At 29.1% G+C, this 20,957-nt stretch overlaps 4 protein-coding genes across 11 annotated transcripts in view; 2 read left to right on the forward strand and 2 right to left on the reverse strand.

The window, feature by feature from the left end:
- Positions 1–1,736: 1,736 nt before the first annotated feature.
- Positions 1,737–3,159, reverse strand: LOC118073372 (natterin-3-like). Its single transcript, XM_035093842.1, has 3 exons — positions 3,022–3,159; positions 2,277–2,476; positions 1,737–2,007 (listed from the first exon to the last, which is right to left on the reverse strand). The coding sequence occupies exons 1-3, from the start codon at positions 3,026–3,028 to the stop codon at positions 1,777–1,779; spliced, it is 438 nt and encodes a 145-aa protein (XP_034949733.1). The 5' UTR covers positions 3,029–3,159; the 3' UTR covers positions 1,737–1,776.
- A 3,364-nt stretch (positions 3,160–6,523) lies between these two features.
- On the forward strand, positions 6,524–8,180 carry Tektin-C (Tektin C). Its single transcript, XM_035093721.1, has 6 exons — positions 6,524–6,627; positions 6,717–7,007; positions 7,070–7,342; positions 7,416–7,638; positions 7,734–7,952; positions 8,043–8,180. Exons 1-6 carry the CDS (start codon positions 6,524–6,526, stop codon positions 8,178–8,180), a joined length of 1,248 nt encoding a protein of 415 aa, XP_034949612.1.
- Positions 8,181–8,479: 299 nt separating this feature from the next.
- On the forward strand, positions 8,480–11,297 carry LOC118073179 (DDB1- and CUL4-associated factor 13). Its single transcript, XM_035093520.1, has 6 exons — positions 8,480–8,668; positions 8,760–9,157; positions 9,484–9,800; positions 9,903–10,203; positions 10,288–10,451; positions 11,086–11,297. The coding sequence occupies exons 1-6, from the start codon at positions 8,599–8,601 to the stop codon at positions 11,171–11,173; spliced, it is 1,338 nt and encodes a 445-aa protein (XP_034949411.1). The 5' UTR covers positions 8,480–8,598; the 3' UTR covers positions 11,174–11,297.
- A 322-nt stretch (positions 11,298–11,619) lies between these two features.
- LOC118073177 (tensin-1-like) overlaps positions 11,620–20,957 on the reverse strand; it is a 156,009-nt gene continuing 146,671 nt past the window's right edge. For all 8 annotated transcript variants that reach the window (XM_035093513.1, XM_035093512.1, XM_035093511.1 and 5 more), the window contains 6 exons: positions 17,887–18,033; positions 17,238–17,453; positions 16,695–17,125; positions 16,276–16,494; positions 15,259–15,430; positions 11,620–12,424 (listed from right to left, as the gene is read on the reverse strand). In XM_035093513.1, the coding sequence (XP_034949404.1) occupies positions 12,215–12,424; positions 15,259–15,430; positions 16,276–16,494; positions 16,695–17,125; positions 17,238–17,453; positions 17,887–18,033 (1,395 nt within the window). In that variant the 3' untranslated portion in view covers positions 11,620–12,214. The remainder of the gene's footprint in view (positions 12,425–15,258; positions 15,431–16,275; positions 16,495–16,694; positions 17,126–17,237; positions 17,454–17,886; positions 18,034–20,957) is intronic.

A 20,957-nucleotide genomic window follows, 5' to 3' on the forward strand; every position in this document is an offset into this window, starting at 1 on the left:
AACAGACAATTTCTTCAAGGTGATTCAACAATAGTAATTGTTTACTCTTTCTTTTTGTCCATTGCCATACTCCAGATGTTCTAGAAAATTAATTAATTGTACTTTTGGGATTGACTCTAATAACAGATTTCCTAGTTAATGTCGAAATTCCATGAAAGACTTTTGAACATTGATATAGTTTATTTTTATTTGTTTTGCCGATCTGCTGAACCTGTTTCAAGATCGCGTGTGTTCTTATTAACTTCCTTCATTGATTCTTAATTCTTAAATGCACTCCTTTATTATCACTTCCTCATTACTCTAACATGGTCACGTTGCAGAATGAATAAAAAACATTTTTAATTTTATCATTTTCTCAAGGGGTTTTTATGAATAATTTTTTTTTGTTAATTATTACAGTTATGATAATAAAAAATTGATGCTCACAGTGTTGATAATTTGATTTCTTTTTCTAAATGAATAGCTTCACTGTCAGTGAACAAATAATAATAATAATAATAATAAAATCATAATAATACTATTACAAGAACATTGTCTGTTGTTATTATTAGTCAATTTTTTATATTATCATTTATTAAAATACTTGAAAGTTTAAAAAATTTCATTTATTAATTGAAACATAGGTAATACAGAATAGATGATAATTTTTGATGTTGCATTAAGCACAATTAATGACTCATTTCGATAAGAAAACTGCACAGAAAGAAAAAAAAGAAACGAATTGCACATAGAGAAAAAAAATAAAAAAAGTGTGATCAATGATGCAGAATTTTTTCTTCAAAACGATGGGAAAGTACCCAAGTAAATAAAACATTTACCTGGCACGTACTTTGAACTTCAAAGAACCTGTTTATTTCCTGCAGTAACCTTAAGTGCTCGTAAAACTTAAAAATTTCCTGCAGTCAATCGAATTTTTATTAGTATCTAACACTTGAATAAAGGATCTAGATAAAATTGATTAAAAAAACTACATAAAATAATGGGAAACTCCAATTAATTTCATTTGTCGATAAACAATTTACTAATTATTTGTTATACCATCATTATTTAATTGATTAATAAAAAAGTATATTGTTCCGTTGTAAAAAATATTACTTTCTTTATCCACTTGATATCACTCTTAATGTATGTTTCAAAATGTTTAATAAAAATAATTAATTTTTAGATGCTGGTATTATCTAATCCTCGCAAATAAACATTATAAATAAATGTGTACACAACAATAAGTAAATAACAATTTAATTAAAATTAATCTTACATAAATTTTTTTATACCATGATTATTTTTATTACTCTATAATTTTTCTTTGAATGTAAATATCGAAAAAGTTCTGGTGTGGTAGTTAACAATTAATTATAACAAGTGATCAAAGGTCTAACGTTTATTATTTTAAGCTATATATTAATTAACACATAAGTAACTTTTTAAATGAGTTTACCGCCTTAATAAAATAAAATAAAATTTCTTTCATTTAGAGAAACCTTTATTATTAAGTGTTAATTATTATTAGCCAAATAAATCAACAAGTTTTAAAATTATTTTTATATCATAATAAATGTAATTAGATTTATATCATTCTAACTCTTATTAATTTATTAAATCATCTAATCTCTGAAGGATATATCAAAATAAAATTAAAAAAACTCAGATCTTATCAATGAATATCAGTAATTTTTATTATTTTTTGTCTTTCAAGAACATTTGATTGTTAATTATGAATCAATAAGTTATAAAACTTATATTGAATAATGGATTAATTGAAAAATGAATTATTAATTAATGATTGACGAGAACTTCATAATCTCTGAAAGACAATTCTTCACCATCGAAAGGAATATAAAGACATCCATGACTAGCTTGAACTTTTCCAATTGTTTGGGATCCATTATGGAGAACACGTCCTACGTAAAGTGGTTCACCTTCTGAAGTCTGGCCACCAACTACAGCACCCTCAGGCACTACACCATTGCTAGCAAATTCCCACGCAAATTCTCCTTGGCAAAGTACCTGGCATGAAAAAGAGCTTGATGGAGATTTGTCTTATCAAATAGCTGATGACAGATCGATAACGATTAATTACGTAATTTGTTTAATTTTTTGCCTGAAGCCAATACTTTATTTCAGCAGATAAATATTTTTTAATCATTTATATGCAATAAAATTTCGAAGAATTTTAATTTTGATGCAAAAATTTTATATGATGTTTTTCAAAATTATTGGCTAGTGAAGTAAAAATATTTATTCGCTGAAATGAACTTTTTTGGAGTATCAATTACTTCAAATTCATGTTTAGAGTGTTCTTCGCCACCATGGCAAATATAAGCAGCTTCTTTGTCAGGAATGACCTTAGCTGGAACGGTATCACCATTATGAAAAGCTCTTCCAACATAGATGGGACTTCCATCAACATCTTTGCCACCTTGAACAGCTGTTTCGGGGAGCGATTGTCCCACACGTCGTGACACCCATCTGTATGCTAAATGAATAAATATTGTTTTCAATAAAAAAAATTATTGCATACACGTGAACTATATTTTATCATGAAAGTTATTTTTCTGCGAATGATTTATGATTTTCAATTATCACAAAATATGAAAGACGACAGATTTTTGATTAGATTACTAAAAAAAAAAATATTTATTTGTTATCAGTATGATAAGAAACATACGATGTAATAATTCGACATATTACTCAAAAAAGCAGCTTCAACCTTTAAAAATTACAGACTGTCAATTCAGACATTAAGATAATTAAGTTTAACTATTTTACTATCTTTTAGATTCACTATTCAAATAAATGTTAGATTATTTTATCAATCTTCAAAGTTATATTGTCATATAAAAAATGTAAATATAAGTAATCATAAAGAGCTTTTTTTTATATAAAATTGTAAAAATTTGTACTGATTAAATCGAAGATTATAAAAATGGAAATCGTTTCTAATTTAATGATTAAAATGAACAATAGATGTTGATGAATTAAATTCATTAGAAAGAAAGTGATGATAATAAAGTTTTTTACCTGGCATTTTACGTAATTGATTCACTGTGATGAAAGGTTTTGCACAAAATGACGCTTATCTTTCACCATACCTTGTTAAGAACAAGTATTATCTTATCATCGCGTATGTATCATGTTTGAATAGTCTGCCCATGCGTCTAAGTTTCCAGAACTCTGAGTGTTTCTTGGACTTTTGATGTCATTTGTTTATAATATATTGATTGCGTTGGAAATATTTGATTTTTATTTTGTTCTACAATCAGTTATTTAAGACTTGTTGGATATAATTTGCTATTATAGAAATTGAAAGATTATTGACTTGATTTTTTAGCAAATTGAGAAGTGCTGTTGTATCATAGACGAAATTTCAATGTAAAAGTTTGCGAAAATAAATAACTGTATTATAAAAAAATTTTTTAAACAAATTTGTCAGTAAATTCTCAGAATTGTATTATTAGACGTTTATTGTTTGTGATTTTTAATTTAATTGCACCCTTTTAAAATAAAAATATACGATCCAATGTAATAAAAAACGGTATTTAAATGATGAGAATAATAAAAACTCCTCAGGAGAGTCGCTTTAGGAATTAATTAGCTGTAAAAATACTAATTAAAAAAAGAAGCATAAAAATGTACTTTATTTTGTGAATTTAAATAAATTTGGTATTATCCCTTCTTTTCTGAATAGTTTAATGGGTAAACTATTAGCGGCAGCACCTTCCATTCTGACGTCGTTGACGCACGTGGAATTGGAGAGAGCGTCAGATTTATCTGCGTTTCATTTCTTCCTTGATCAGTTTGCAAAATCATTTGAAATGCCGTATCAAATACACTCAAATTTGCAAGATCGAGCTGCCCTAAGTTTTGCAATATCATTCTGGGAGAAGAAGGAAATAAAAGATAAAATACAAGAGTGTTTGTGTTTCTGTGACAAGTTTGAGATTATAGAAGCTAAAAAAAATGGAATCTATTTATCCAAGAAGAAATAGATAAATGGAATAAACATATATTACCTTTACGTTTAGAAGTTGAATTAGTACATATTATACAAAAAATAGGAGAAAGAATATACCATTGGTATGAATACGTTCAAACCGAAAATGCACATCGACATGGAAAAAAAGCAAATGCAATGAATTATACTGATCAAATATATTGGACACCTTTTGGAACTGTGGATGGAGTTAAAATTTTTGAGTCATTGCGGTGGGAAAATCCAAATTTTAACATTCCTAAATTGATCCCAAGTTTTCTAATATACCCCAGGAATCAATTGGAAAATCCAATTATGATGCCATCTTTCAAACAATATGTAATAACAAAGAATAAGTCTAGAATGTTATCGGTCTTATGCGATTGATGATTTATTACGTTATGGTGACGAAATTATAAAAATACAGCAGTATTAAGAAGAAAAATATGTTGAGATATGCACTTTTTTGTAAGCCAAATGAATGAGGATTATAAGAGCAGATTTTTGAACGAAAAAATACAATTGTATTGTACATCCATAGATTCAATATACGAAATTTTGAAAACGGTATTATCTGAATGGCCATGGCAAGAAAATTTTATACTTATATTAGAAGATGTATTGCAATACAAAAGCTATAAACGTGAAAAAATGGTCCTTAAAATCCTTGACGCAATTAAATTTAAAATAATTGTGGATAGCAAGTTAGGCTATTCTAGAAAAACTATTAAAAACCGAAGCTTACTACATGAAACTTGGCTTGTTATTCCAAGAACTATTAAAGAGAATCTATCGAATCGAATTACAAAGCATTCTTTTATATGTGATTTGATAAATCTAATGGATCTACACAGTCTCGAATTAATTTTGGATGATCCTACAATTGCAGCTAACAGAGATTTATACATAAAATCTGGATACAATTCATGTAAACAGTTTATACTAGAAGATCAATTTGAGAAATTAGATCAATTCATAGAGAAAATATTTAAATCTGAAGATAAAAAAAACGTTTCAGTAAATTATTTAATTTTTGGGATGATCTTATAAAAAATGATCAATTCTATTTGGCCGATAAGCTATTAGATTGGTAAACCAATACTCCTGAAGAAAGGCAATCTATTAAAAGTAGTTTAGATCACATCAGACTTGATAAAATACTTATACATGAGAAAAAATTTGATTTACTGGAGAAGTTTTTAAATTGGCAATTGGAGACAGGAGAAAAGAGAGAAAAATAGAAAGATGATTTAAAAAGTGAGAAATACAAAAACTAAAGAGAAAATCTTTTGAATTTTTACGCTGGGTTTTTCAATCATTTGAGGACAACACACTTCAGGAAAAAACATTAATAAAGGCAGAGATAAATTAATTTACCGTAGATCGTCAATTTAATCCAAGAAGTATTATAAAAGTACTCTAAGAGCCAAATCAACGTAAACTGACGGCATATTTACGTATGTTGGTCTAAGTTTGTCATTTACATAAGTATCTGCCGTTTTTCTAAAGCAGACAGACGTAAGTCTGATCACAATTTTTACGTCATCTAGCTGGCTATTAGGGTAGAAGCCTTCTTATCTTGGTGGTTGTTACCACATGAGAAAATCGAAGTAATTTTTATAGTTTTTTAATTTTATATATAATAATGTATCATATAATGATAAGATATTGAATATTATTCAACTATTACACCCTTTACTATGTTTGTTGTACGAATCATTTTTTTTATTCTAATTTTTTATATTTTCAATTAATTAAATTTGAGGAAATACCCTAGTAGGAACATACAATAGACCCATTTTTGGGCCAGTATTGGGACTGGCACGAAGTTATCCAGCAATGATTTTGTAGTCAGCCATGACTGGATAATAACTTCATTTACTGGCAAGACTGGCATACTTTACTAGAGTAGAAGATATGTATATCATCTGATTTCATTATTTACATCAGAAGAATTCATTTGATACCCTTGTAAAATAATTAATTTTGAATCTGATTGAATCCATTAAGCCTTCTAAAGTGTATGGTCTAAAGGTACGCTGGGTAGTTGGCTATAAAAATATCAAGGAAAACATCACCTACGTGAATACTGAGTATTTTCAGAACATTCTATATGACACAATATATCGAAATAATTTAACAAACTTTTTTTCACCATTAGAATAATATTCAGAACATTATTTGGATTATCGACGCCAATACTAATGAATTCTACAAGCTATTATAAAATCTTATTTTTAAATTCTTGAACCTCTCGAAAAAAAAATTATTTGCAACGTTATATCTACTAATTATTTTTTCTCATTAATTTAAAATGTCATTTTCAAAAAAGTTTTTTATCGCACTTTTTTTGTTCGTGCAAAAAATTGTATCGATTAGCCATTTTTGGACGAGGAATTGTGCCTAATAGAAATAAATACTATGTAACCATGGTAATAACCATATAAGTCATCAGTAGTTTCCACACAATTCATGCTAGTATTTTTTTTAAAACATTTTCAATCTATTTTTTGGTCTTATAATTATTGGTAAAGAATTTTTTCTTTCGTCATGTCTAAAAAACAACAAGCTCTTCAGTTGCATCGATCCACAGTGGTTCCAGCTTCGACTCAAAAATTTACTCTCGATCAGTGGTATAATAATAACCAAAAAGGGTAAGGTTCAACAATTATTACAATAAAAAAATCTACTCAAATAATTTATTCCATTAAAATGGTTATTAAAAAAAGGAAAAATATTTTAGATTCCAAAAATATCATACTCAATGTCAATTAGTAGAAAATTTAATAGCTGAATCGGAGCGAATATGTGAAGCAACGTTGGAAATAACAAAGACAAATAAAATTGCAACTGATCGAGAACTCGAAGAGAAACTTGCTGATGTGAAATTTGTAAGAGGAGAGCTTTTAACTCTTCGTAAGAATATAGTACTGGAGATTGATGCTCTAAAGGTATATAAAACCCGACTGACTGATGCTCTAGTAGCTTTAAATGAAAATGCTGCTGAAATTTGCGAAAAGTGTCTTGAGCTGAGGTAAATATTAATAATAAATTATTTCAATTATCATTCATTAATGAATTTATCTATTTTACTAGAGAACATCGATTAGGTATTGACCTGACAGTCGATGAAGTTGAGAAAGAGCTTAGAAAGGAGTTAAGTCTCATCACTGGAGCCAATAAAATATTCAGTCAAGCTCTGGAAAATACAAATGAACAAATTCGGATTCTCAAGTCACTCTTGTATTACTTGGATGGAGATCTAGCAAATAAGGATCGTTGCATTCAGCTGGATGAGAAAAATCTCAAATTGAAAGAAACTGGTTTAAATCTTAATATCTATCACGGAAAAGTTCCACTAGATATTTCGTAACTACATCAAATCTTTTTTCTTCCTTTTCAAAGAAAATGTGACTAATTATCATACAAATTTCTCATATAGGACTATTACTGAACAAGAATGGAATTTACACACAAATGAAGTGGTAATGTCGGCCATGAACCAGCTCAAAAGTACCAAATTATTACGATCATATATTGATGATATTCTTAAAGAAATTATTAATGACTTGAACAAACAGAAAGATGCCACGAATGATGCATTTAATTGCAGGATCAAAGAAACTAAAAATATAAAAGCTTCTCTAGAAGAGCAACATGCGGAAGTACTTAATTATTTAACAATATTTGATTCTTTTCTTATCTTTGCAAAAAATTTACACACTGTATTAATTATAATACTGTTCATAAAAATAATCAGGTAATAAAACGAGTAAATGCTATGAATCAGAACATCACTCGATTGGAAAAGAATATTGCTGAAAAGGAAGGATTCCTTGCACTGGCACACACGCGATTAGGAAACAGATGCCATCGACCTAATCTGGAATTAACGCGTGATCAAGTTGAAAAACAACTTGTGATGGAAGTAACCAATCTTCAAGAAACTGTTGCAAAATTACAAAATACGTTATATGAAGTAAGAAAATTGATAGGCTTCTTTAATTATGTTTTTGATATCTACATTATTTGTAAAAAAGTATACTTCAAACAAATTTGTTTTTTACAGGCCCATAATACTTTACGAAATTTACTTAAAGTCCAAATACAATTAGAAGAAGATATCAATGTTAAAGTAAATACTCTAAAAATTGATGAAGTAGAATGTATGAGCTTACGTCAAAAAATCAGCTATCATGCATATTAATTATGCTGAATAAAAAAAAATTAATTTGTCATTTCTGTAATAATCATTTTTCTTGTTGTAACGTTTTTACGCTCTCAAATGAATCAGTGAAAAATAAAATAGATCTTTTTACATTCATTTTGATCTCCATATATTTTCATTGATCTGTTTATACAGTTTAATATTGAATATTTTTTGATAAGAAAAAAAATTGGAAAAAGAAAATAAAAAATCAAACTTCGCGCTCACAGTAATTCCAGGCTTGACAGGTCACGTGGCCACGAATGTGAATCGCCATTTTTGTTTACTCCGTTGAACTATCGACAATACTCATTTTTTAGTCCACGTGTGTGCTGACGACGCTTGTGAAGTCTTCTTTTTCTTTTAAATAAAAGTATTTTTTATATTTAAATGTGCTCATAGTATATATAATATTAGAATGAAGGTTAAAGTATTGACTAGGAATCCTGATGAATATCTTCGAGAAACAAAACGTGATTTGCATAAAGGTAAGATTATATCACACAAGTCTAACCTCAATTTATGCTAGAAATAGTCGTCTATTATATAAATAACAACCATATTTATATTTATTTGCAGTTCCCAGGAATTATGATCCTGCTTTACATCCTTTCGAAGCCGCCAGAGAATACACACGAGCATTGAATGCTGTGAAACTTGACAAAGTGTTTGCAAAACCATTCATAGGGAATTTAGAGGGCCATAAAGATGGAGTTTCCTGTGTTTGCAAGCATCCTCAACAATTGTCAATGTTTCTTAGTGGTGCTTTTGATGGTGAAGTCAGAATATGGAATTTACCGTTCCGTAAATGTAAAAGAACCATTTTAGCACATGATGGAATTGTGAGAGGCATTGCTTTCACAGAAGACATTGAGCATTTTATTACTTTGGGTGATGATAAAACGATAAAAACCTGGAAGTTTGATTGTTTATCAGATGATTCAAATGATGAGCCAACCAATACAATAATCAGTCGAGTAAGTTATAAATAAATAATGAATAACATCCAACCTTGGACTGACACACCTGGATTACAGCAGCCATAAAACACCGATAATACAGTAAAAATCATTAAGTAATTGTTTGAAAAAAAAAATTAAACATATTGATATTCTTGTTAACATGGTATTATTTATAGTACAGTATTTACGTAATTATAAAAAATATGTTCCGGTTTAAAAGTAGGTGTGCTCATAAAGCTGCAAAAAAAGGAGGTGTGTTTGTCAAAGCCTTTTATAAATGTAGTTAATAATTTATTTACATCAATTAAAAATTTGCAAACTCACTAAATGAATATTTTCAGCATGTTTTAACTGGTGTTACACATCATCGAAACAAACCTCTATTTGCAACATGTGGAGAAGTTTGTCAGTTGTGGGAAGAAACCAGAAATGAACCTATTAAAAGTTTCCAATGGGGAGTTGATAGTTTACATGATGTTAAATTCAATTTAGTAGAGACAAATCTACTTGCAGCTTGTGCAAGCGATCGAAGTATTATACTATATGATACTAGGGATGTAGGACCATTAAGAAAAGTTATTATGAAGCTACGAGCTAATAAGCTTTGTTGGAATCCTATGGAAGCATATACCTTTACTTGTGCTAGTGAAGATTACAAGTAATTTTTATTTATTTATTCTTATTCATTATCATTCATCCATTATATCACATTATTAATTTATTAGTTTTTATAATTAATTATTTAATTAATTTTTTTCAGTTTATATACATTTGATGCACGCAAACTATCAACTCCAGTAAATGTTCATATGGATCATGTTGGTGCAGTTACAGATGTAGATTATGCACCAACTGGAAAAGAATTTGTGTCAGGAAGCTACGATAAAACAATACGAATATACGAAATGAACAAAGGACATTCTCGAGAAATTTATCACACAAAACGAATGCAAAGACTTTCGAGTGTTGCTTGGTCACTTGATAATAAATATATAATGAGTGGAAGTGATGAGATGAATATTCGAGTCTGGAAAGCTCGAGCATCAGAAAAGCTTGGAACTGTAAGTTTTTTTTTTCTTCATTGTTAATTGAATTTGTAACTTGAAAGTAACTCATTGTTTATCAAACTGATTGATTGTTTATAGTTGAAACCAAGAGAAAAGGCTGCATTGAATTACAGTGATACATTGAAACAAAAATTTGCTAGTCATCCCCAAGTAAATCGAATTGCAAGGCATCGACAAGTTCCAAAATACATTTATAATGCTCAAGCTGAATTACGAACTATACGTAAGAAACAGAAACGCAAGTATGTATTTTTTATGCTCTTTTATTTATATTACTTGCATACACGTGTATCGACGTATTGTTTATTCAATTTATTCATAATTTATTATTGTAGTTTTTTACTTATTCTCTTTTTACTGATGAAATAGATATTCACTTATGTTTCGAATACTTTAAAGTATATATCCATTTTTTATATGAATAATATAAATTTTATTTTTATTCGTCAATTTTATGTAAAATAGGAATGTATGATTATATTAAAAATCTCTATTCTCGTTAAAAAATGTAATTTCTTCGAGTAACCCTTGATTTTTTATATTTTTCGTTCACGGAAACGGTTAAAGATGTACGGAAACATACAAAAAATTCCAACAAACTACTTTGATCTTGATGTTACCTGAATACCGAAGGAAATTTTTCTCTGAGGCAGTACTACACTTTATAGTCGCATGCACAGGCAAATCGAGGTGTATTAAAAATGAAAGACGTATTTAAAAAAATTGAAGATTATAATCATACAAATTTGTTATCCCTTAAAGACTAACGTTACTTTTTTTCAGCTTGTAAAAAAGTATTTTTATAATGAATAAAATTTTTTAATGAATCCTACCATCAACTCCAAGAATATATTACTAATTTTTATTTTATTTTAGGGAAAGCAATCTCCGGGCCCATTCAAAACCAGGTTCGGTTCCATTTGTACCAGAAAGAGCACGACATGTTGTCAGAGAAGAAAAATAAATGTTACAGCTTTTATTATCACACAAAAATACTTTTTATTATCAATACTAAACAGCTGTTGACTTGTAAAAAAACTCTTATATTGAGGAAAACAAATAAAAGAACTGAATTGATTTGTAATAAATAATTTTATTATTGAAATTATACAACGCATTACTATCATAGTTTTGAGATAGTTACAAATTTTCAAGCATGTGATTAATGAATTTTAGTATAAGATTGCAGCAAATTATGTAGCAATCTATTACATGAACTATTTTGATGGGCTTTATTTCAGCACAATACATCCAATAGTACGATGAACATTTACTGACCGAAAATAATATTTAATGTTCTATTAAATGCATATTGCCAAACGCAGACATGATTTGATGTATACTCGTAATCAACGTTGCGAAATGGTTATGATAAAGTATGTAAAAGCGTATGGTCCGCCCCTTGCTTAGTTTTTTTTTACTTCATACATAATATTCCATACAATTTTAATTTTTTAATATAAACTATTTACGCAACTTCTGTACAAGACTAGGTTAATAAATCAATAGAAATGACCACTTATTTCTTTCTTATCAAATGTAATGAAAGAAAAAATCTAAATTAGTGGCTTTACTTAATTATCCAGACTTTGATTCATTTTTCACGTTTATCGTCTAAATTAAATAAGTGACAAGTTTAACAATAATTATAATTTATATACATATAAACACATTTACATCAACTTTATATACTGTTTATCTATCGGAACCACATAAATACATTTGCGGTATTTTATGTATTCAGCACAAAAATTCTATTTTACCACACACAATGTATTCATTTATAAAGACATCTGGCAGTAATATTTAAATATTTTCAGTAAATTTAAATGCGAATTCTTATAAAACATTTACTATCTCATTTGACCTGAAGAATTCATCACGTATCTTTCAATAATTATAAATAATGAGTTCTAATAATCTTACAGTCTATCACTGACTTTCAAGTCTTAATCGCCACAATTATCACTTTATTCTTTTTCTCATTTGCCTGACTTTTAGCTCATTAAACATTTAAATCTGCCATCATTTTCCTGAAATCGGCTAGAGTGTTGTAGTCAGGATCTGAATCAATGTCGGCAAAGTCTTTATTTGAATCTGTCTTAACGAAGCTTGGATTGTAACGACTCAGAGATAGAGGACATGGTAGAAGTTCCGGCATTACTGAATGATGTGTGATTAGTGAAGTGAGTGTTGTAAATTCCTTGGTAAAGCCCTGGAACAGAAAGTCATGTATTACTTCATATACTACATGAACAAAATTATACTTAATTAATTAATTATTTCACTTATCTCTTATATAAATTGAAAAGTTTTTACCCGTAAAATTAAAATGCATTCAAAATATTTTAATGATTAAAATAAAAGCTTTAGTACAGCAGATTATTGTTTTAATAAAATATTATATTGTACTAATTAAGAAAAAATTAGTCTATTACATTATAAATATAAAAAGAAAGATAATTAGAGTGTCCTTTTAGTGGACACTCTACCCTATTGTTAAAACATACTTTTCATCAGAAGAAGAGAATGCAATTTTTAATGATATGCTTCAACATTATTCGTAATAGAGTAGACCATTCTGAACTTAATACTTTGTATTAAAAAAAAAATAATAATAATGATAATAATAATTTAATATAATAATCATCCAACTGAATAGGCTTAAGCCCCCGGAACACAATACAATAAGGCTATTGTATTTTCAAGTGATCGGGTCAAAGCGACTTTTGTAATTCCACCTTCTCCTTAATATTCCCTTCTTTCAATAATTTCTTTGTTACTTATTTATATCACGATATTTAGCATTTTTTTAATATTGCAATTTATAATATATTACATTGATATTTAGTAGATTATTTTTTTTTGTAATTAAACAAGGTAACATAGTATAAAAGACACCTTTGAACATTAATAGAGTAACTATTTTTAGAGTGTTGAGAAAAGAAGAATATTACAAAAAGAATCCTTTGGAAGTGAAATTCACAAAGAAAGTTTAGGTGTGTATAAAATAAAACTCAGAGAGCGAAGAAACTTCATTTGCATTTTATCTGAAAAAAGTTACAAACATGTAAGTATAATAGAGCAAGTTATTAAAGACTATAAATATTTGAAAAACTTTTTAAAGTTGATAAAGATGGAGTAGATAAGTGGAAAGTCATAGAAAAATAGAAGAAAGTGAAACAAAAATATTATTTCATATTAAAAAATATTATTGTACTTATCTATATCTTACAAAAATATTTTCTCTCAAAGCAGGAGATGTTTCAGTGTATATTATCAGGATAAAAAATAAATAAAATATACTCAATAAAGAAAACAGTGTGTAAAAAATAGGAGCATGAAGGTGAAATTAAATCCCATAGAAGTAATCCTCTTTTTCAATTAATTAGTAAATTAGTTGATTACGACTTTTAAAGTAATTTCAAGTAACTCGATCAAGTCATTTAGTGGCTAAGCTACTGCATTGAGACATCATCATAATAATAATCACAACTTTGAGATTGGATATGATCAAAGTCAAATGAGGATACGTTTGATTTCCCTGCGGTCCTTTCCATAAAACTCATATCGAATGTGTTTGTTTGAGTGTCTATGGGTTATGTATTTTCATTGCTAATAACTAAAACACCTTTGTACATATAAAATAGACATGTGGACAATACCCCATATGTACAGAGAATTTTACTCAGCAAAACTTGCAAGTCTCATCCTCAAAATGGTACGCAAAATTCCGATCGTGAAAGTTTGTTGGATTAGTCGGATCATCGTGGTCTCCATTTAGCCCTCAAATTCACGCTAAGAGAAACTAGTTTCTCTCTGCTGATAAAACCTTCTCTTTTCCAGCTGTATTTCTACTAAACCATACTGCAAATAGCCTGGATTTATTATTTATTTCCTACGTTTAGATAATACTTGATTAAATATCCTTCATTAAGAGATTTTCAACGAAAATGATGGTATTATAATCCAATTAAAAACTTTGAAAAGTAATTATATATAGCTGAGCTAATTCTAGAGATATAATAACTCTAGTAAACCAGACGTTATTAGAATTTTTATTTTCAATCACAAAGTTTATTGTTTTTTTTAAACTAAATTAAAAAATAAATTGATAAAAAAAAAGAATTACAAAGAAAATGAAAATTGCTTTCAAATATAATAATTAATGGTTGATGTAATTACAATTTAAATGAGTTCTCTAAACACTCTATTTTCTCTTTAGAAGTAATGTAAATAAGTAAATTCAACATAATTATAAATTAAATTGTTCATTATATATTCAAAGATAGTTGTGTTTTATACTGAACTTTCTCAACAATTCAATATGATGATAAGAATAAATGCTGTACTATCTCAAACATTGAGAAAACTATGTCCCTAATTTATTTGAATTTATAAATGATGTATATTCGCTTGACGGAATATCAGGAATATATAGAGAAGTACTGCAAAAGTATTAGAAATGATGTAATGTAATGTACAAGTTCCGGAGAAGATTTGGAGAACTCTTGAAGAAGACTTGGAGCAGATGTGGTGAAGTCATGGAGAATCATCTCCAAAAGTTTTCCATGACTTTACGATAATCTCTATGGTACTAAAGTACCGCTACTTATACTGTTATAGTAACTGCATAAAAGAATGCGCCCATAATTCTCTACAATATTCACGATTATGATTTTTATATGAGTATAAAAGGGAAAGATATGTACTGAGAAATACTTGGAAAACTATGACTGCCATGAAGAGAATAATAATTTTGCCTGGTATCTATAATAAAAAGTGCATCAATGTTGCAGTTCACATTTTCTATATGCAAATATGAAGCAGCCTATATATCAAGAAAGATTTTATCAAAAGTAATCTTCCAGCATTAATATTAAGAATAATAAATTTTATATTCGTTTTTGTTTCAGTTAATTGCGATAAATGATGGTAATAAAATCTTTTGAATGCATATTTATGCTACAAAGAATAAAAATAAATGAATATAATTAATATCTCAATACACAACAAAAATAAACAAAAAGTATTTCTTAAATGGTTTACCTTTATCTTGTAGCCTTTGTTCGTTCGCATAATAAGGTAGTGAGCAATTCCACTAGGTTGAAATTCACGAGGCACGCGCAACGAGAGTGCGTAGCATCCAGGTTTGCTAGTGCTCTCGCGTACCATGAAAGCTCCTTCCGGTTCTTGGCTCAACACCTCCAGTGTAATTTCCCTGTAGTCATAAATAACACTCATGAAAATGCAAATTATCCATAGGAGGTTCATACGACTATGAGTAAAAACCAAGTTAACGCCCGCACAACAATGACGACTTGATGATCGTAACGATAACGAGATGCATCGTTGGCGGCCAAGCTATCAAATTTGATCCCAACGCGGCAAATAATTGGATTGTGCTTTTGAGATCTAGAAATATTTATAACTATTGCTGTCTGTTGGTCGTTTAGTTAAAAACAACTATTCAATTTTATTGTACTTCAAAGTTAATATTAGCATGGTATTTTCAACTTGAAATATTTAGTTTTACTTTAATAGTATTTTTTTAATTGCAACTTTGCTTTTTTTTTAACTAATTTATTTAACATGAAAGTTAAAGTTTTCTACTTGAGCTTGAAGACTTCTAACTAACACACCAATCACTGAAGGAACTTTTATAAGGGTACTTAAAAATCACCAAAAGTATCATCTTTAAGATCTACTTATACTTTTTAAATTCAATTTCAACATTTTATTGTCTTACTTAAAATAAACTTATTAAAGAAAATATGATAACTATTTTACTTATGATTCAATTCGTTATAATTCATAATCATCTTCATTATTTTCAAATTAAAGAATTTAACTATTCCGTAACAAGTTGTTTTTCATAAGCTTTTAAGAGATCTTTCTATGTTTTTTATTATCTAATAAAAAAATTCACAAAGAATTTGAAGATCAGATGTTAACTTATAATGAACGGTTCAAGTCTTTCCCGTGATTTCGGCAACAACTAGGTTTATTTTTTCCTTTTTAAGTGTTAAAACCACTAAAGCTAAGTTTTGCCAATTATAAACCAACCTGGGTATTCCAGCCTGGAACCAAGGAGCCTTCCGGAGCTCACCCTCTTCACAGCGATTATTCAAACTATCAGTTCTCTCAGGAAGAGGCGGTGGAGTTGGCGTCGAGCCGTGAGTACTGCCGTCCGCTGGTACAGAACTACTTGAAGTACTTATTTGCGATCGTCGTTTCGTTTTAAAATCAGTATCAACTCCAGAGTTGGTTGAATTGTGACTTATTCTGTGGATAAATATGTTTATTAAAATAATTGATTAATTAACTTAATAACCAAATTGAAAAATACATTTATCAAGATGAAATGAATGAATACTATCGAAACTTAATTAATACAATCAATTATTTGTAAAATGGATGAATAATTAAGTGTATTGATAGAATTCTATTCTCTTGTTGGTAATTATTCTCTACTGGTAGCTCACCTGTTATTTTCAATATTAAAAGTCTTAGTGATCGAAGAGTTGATGGTATTATCAATACTTTCAGAAGGTGCTATTTTATTATAACTTGTTCTAGTATTTTCTGAGTCAATGATAGCTTCGTTAATGTAACCCCCAGAATGTGGCCTATTTGTTGGACTAGTTGGAGTACTGCTACCACTCACAAGCGGACAACTGTCGTCTTCACTATTAAGACCTAAAACACCTCCAGTGAGGCCCATTGTGAGTCGTTTTATCAATGGTGGTTTGTCGGTAAGCCTTTTGTACGAGTTGAGTTCCGTTGGGGAATTACTTTCATCACTACTGGGAGTACTTTGTTGTGACAAACTCTTTGGGTCATCCTGATTTGTTATCGGCCCTAGTACATTGGAGAAGGTATGAGACGGTCGTAGTCCTGGTATGGAGTTTGGTGTCTGAAATCCAAATAAAAAAATGAATAAATGACAAAGGTAAAAAAATGTTAATAGGTAAATACATAATTGCACCTATCTTTCATCCGCTGATGTAACAAGAGGATCAACATACCTTTACGCTGGCGAGTCGCAGCGTGGGCGAGCCGGCACTGCCAAGTTGAACGTTCATGTCCGCTGTGGATGTGCCGTTTCCAGAACGAGATGTGGGCGCCGTTCGACTCTTCAGCCACGAATTCGAGGACGGAGTCCTGCAGCCACCCACCACTCCGCCTCCACCACCACCACCGCCGTTATTCTCTTTTGAATTGTCACCTCCCGATGGTTTATTCTGCAATTAAAATGCCATGTAATGTTTATCCAACGAAATCAATGATTTTTAGTTTTGCTGCATTTAATATTATTCTAGTTAATAGGCTGTAAATAATTAATTAGCATAACTGCTAGCACCATAAAACCATATATGAGATAATTTAGTGACTCTTGGAGCACATAAAGTCTCCAACGATGACGTAGTAGATGTCGAGTTGACTTTATAATTATCGCAGACAGTAAATAGGACACCTACTAGAATACACAGATCGCGTGAGGTTACATTACTGTTGGTGTAGTTACTACATCACATTAAGATCTTTCTGGATATAAATATTTATTCGTTAAGATGTTGCCAGTTGAGTTATGCTTTTTTTATATAATTAAGTATATCTAATTTTATAAATTTTTTCTTATCTTATTCTTTAAATGATTTCATAATTATTACTTACCCAAACGTTTTTTACTTCTTTATTATCTTTCCGGTAGATCGTCGTTGAGTGAGATGAGATCACATCTTGGAGAATTGGCTGGCGCTGAAGCTGCGCCACGTATGCCATACGAAAAGCATTTCCTACTATCGTATTTAATTCCTCGGCCTAGAACAAAATTATTCAGGTTGCCTTTAGTATTTTATAGTAAATAGTTTCATTTTATTTCGATGCTCTACATTCAATGCTTAGTTGGCAAACGCTCGAGATATTTTGTGAGTACTTCAACTACAGTATTAAACTCTTTCTTCAATGAATTAAATAAATATTAATATTTTTAGATACATTTAAATGAAAAAATAGTTTCCAATTTTTCTGATGAATTTTTTCTATTCCAAATAAAGAAATGAATAAAAGTAAAAAAGTTTTTTCAATATCATCAGCTATAACTAATTAAAAACTAAACGGTTGGAATTCAATAGCAGATATTGAAAAAATGGTATTTGGATGAAAAATTCAATAATAAATTTTTTTATTAATTCGCGTTGAAAAAGTTGGGCAATCTTAAAAGAAAATAATTTCAAATATTGATTTATATTTAAATAATTTTATCAACATTCGATTAAAAAATGCTACAATTTAATTTTAAAAAATAATATTATTAATTTCTCATAAATATACCAATAATTGATCTAATTATAGTTGAACCATGAAATAGATTTAAAAATAACAATTTTCATGAAAGCTAATAAATATTTGTATTCCATTTTTAATTATTGAATAATAATTCAAACTCTGATGTTAGTCTTTCATTACAAATTCATTTCCAATTAATGCAAAATAATTGATGGAAATCGATCCTCTATAACATATTTTATATCATGTAAAATAAAAATATAATTAATAAAAAAAAATTCAATATCATAGAAATATTATTGATGAAATGCAATTGTCCAGAAAATATAGATGCATTGGATAGAGGTGGTCGAAAATAAAGCATATATGTATACAGCTTTAGGTACAACTACTATTACTAAACCTCTGTCTGGCTTAAAGAATATATGTCATAAGAGACACATGTAGGACGTAGATAGAAAGTATGTTATATTTGATATATGTTGTGCCTTTTCCATCGTGGTTTGCAATGCTGCCTAAGCCGGATATAATCGAAATGGGAGAAGGCAGGAAGTCTGCATAGAGCTCACCAACATATAGGGTATGAACATAGATACGATTTTCCAGTCGCAGTTCTTCACTTTTCTCCAATCCTGTTGGTCTTTTCCTCGAAACGTCTGCACTGCGAATATATTACACCAGAACGTATCACTCGGCTCATAGCACTTGACTTTCATGTATTTCGAGTGTCGTACATCTCTTGCTATAATATTACATACATTTACACATAATAGACAGCCGACACAATGTGTAAATAAAAAGATAAAAGCTCAAAGAAGCAATGTATATAAAATAGGGTAATGATCTTGGTGTCTTTCGTTAACTTAACAACCGTGAAATCATTGAATATTCTGATTAATTGCAAGGATTATTTTTAAATTATTTTATTTGCAAAATAATAATTTACATTTGATAAGTATCTATTGGGATCATCAAAAAAATAAAATCATCAGTTATTTTATTAGGAAAGAAATAAAAAAAAAGCCAGTGATCAAATATTTTTTTTTGCAATGTGATTTTTTTGCTCTGTAAAATTAGATTCTCTGTTGGTATGGGATAAAGAAAGAGAAAGGCTTTATTGAATAATACAAAACAAACAGCAAAAGACCGGATGCATAGCGCGTTCATGTCATTTTTGACTTTTCAAATAAGAAACCACAGTGTAGTCGTGTAGTGAATGAGTAGAGAGAAAAAGTATGACAGGGATGAACTGTCCAGCGACTTTTGTCCTCACCAATGCTGACTATATAGTGCAAAGCGAAACCCGATCGGTGGCCTCGGAACTGCGGTTGAGATACTGAGAATGCCACATTGCTGTCACCCATGTGTGCGTTCCGTAATGTCACGTGTGCTCTTTACTATTTACGTCCACCCAGTGTAATTTTTTTTTTTATTTTATTTTTATGCTTTTTTTTTCCAACTCTGTTCTCGCTTACTGCTACACTATTTTAATCCACTTTTGATGGAAATTTTTTCCTCTTTGTAAATGGTATACTTTTCCAATTTCAAAAGTTGCCTGTTTGATCGATGCTTTTTACTTTTGATGTTATTTAGTGGAATTCATTTTGTATTCATGTGAGCTAAATTTTTGCAAGTATTTTCAAAGACTCACAAGCTATCCAATCTCTAGTTCCATTGTTTTATCCATTGCCTTTACTTAATCAAAATCAAAATGAACATTGTTTTTTTTAAATATAAAATTATGAGGTAGTAAAGTATTTAGAAAATAAAATAAAAATATTTTTAAATAATAATAGAGTTGTATTATACAGATAATTAATTGCATATTATATTTGAACATATTCTGCAAACATTATTTTGTAAACCTACATGATAGGTACATCAATATGTAATTAACCTTTCACAATAATCAACATTTCTGGCCATAGGGTTAAATATTATGGTATAAAATATGTAATATAATACATTATTTTGTGATTCTACAAGAGATATAAAATTTTGATGTTCTATGTTTATAACTTCCGTAAGTAATTGACATATCTAACCGATTCCCATTAATGTATTTTTAAGATAAGTGAAAACAGATGAAATTTTGATAAATATTTCTTTCAGTCCAGCAACGAGGCGTGAAGAAAAAAAAATATCAAACTCTCAACTTAAAGATGAATTTAAAAATATTTCGCAGCCGGATTTGGATGTTGTGTTAGTTTTAGTTTGGTGAAGAAAAAAGAAGTTAATTAAGATCGTTAGAGTATACTAAACGACGTAACTAGAGAGAAAGCAGTCAGACATGAAGATTCGTTATTTTCTCTCCTACGAAACTATCTTGAAATCCATTAACGAGCTCAAGATGTCTTTACTTGCAAACTACTTTCAAAATTTAGTCGTCAAGTTTTGCGTGACTTCAACTCATTAAATGATGTTTTTATTGTCTCATCATCCTCTTCTTCTCATTG

The sequence above is a fragment of the Chelonus insularis genome, unplaced genomic scaffold, assembly GCF_013357705.1.
Source record: "Chelonus insularis isolate UGA/USDA-ARS -01 unplaced genomic scaffold, ASM1335770v1 scaffold_277_pilon, whole genome shotgun sequence".
NCBI lineage: Eukaryota > Metazoa > Arthropoda > Insecta > Hymenoptera > Braconidae > Chelonus > Chelonus insularis.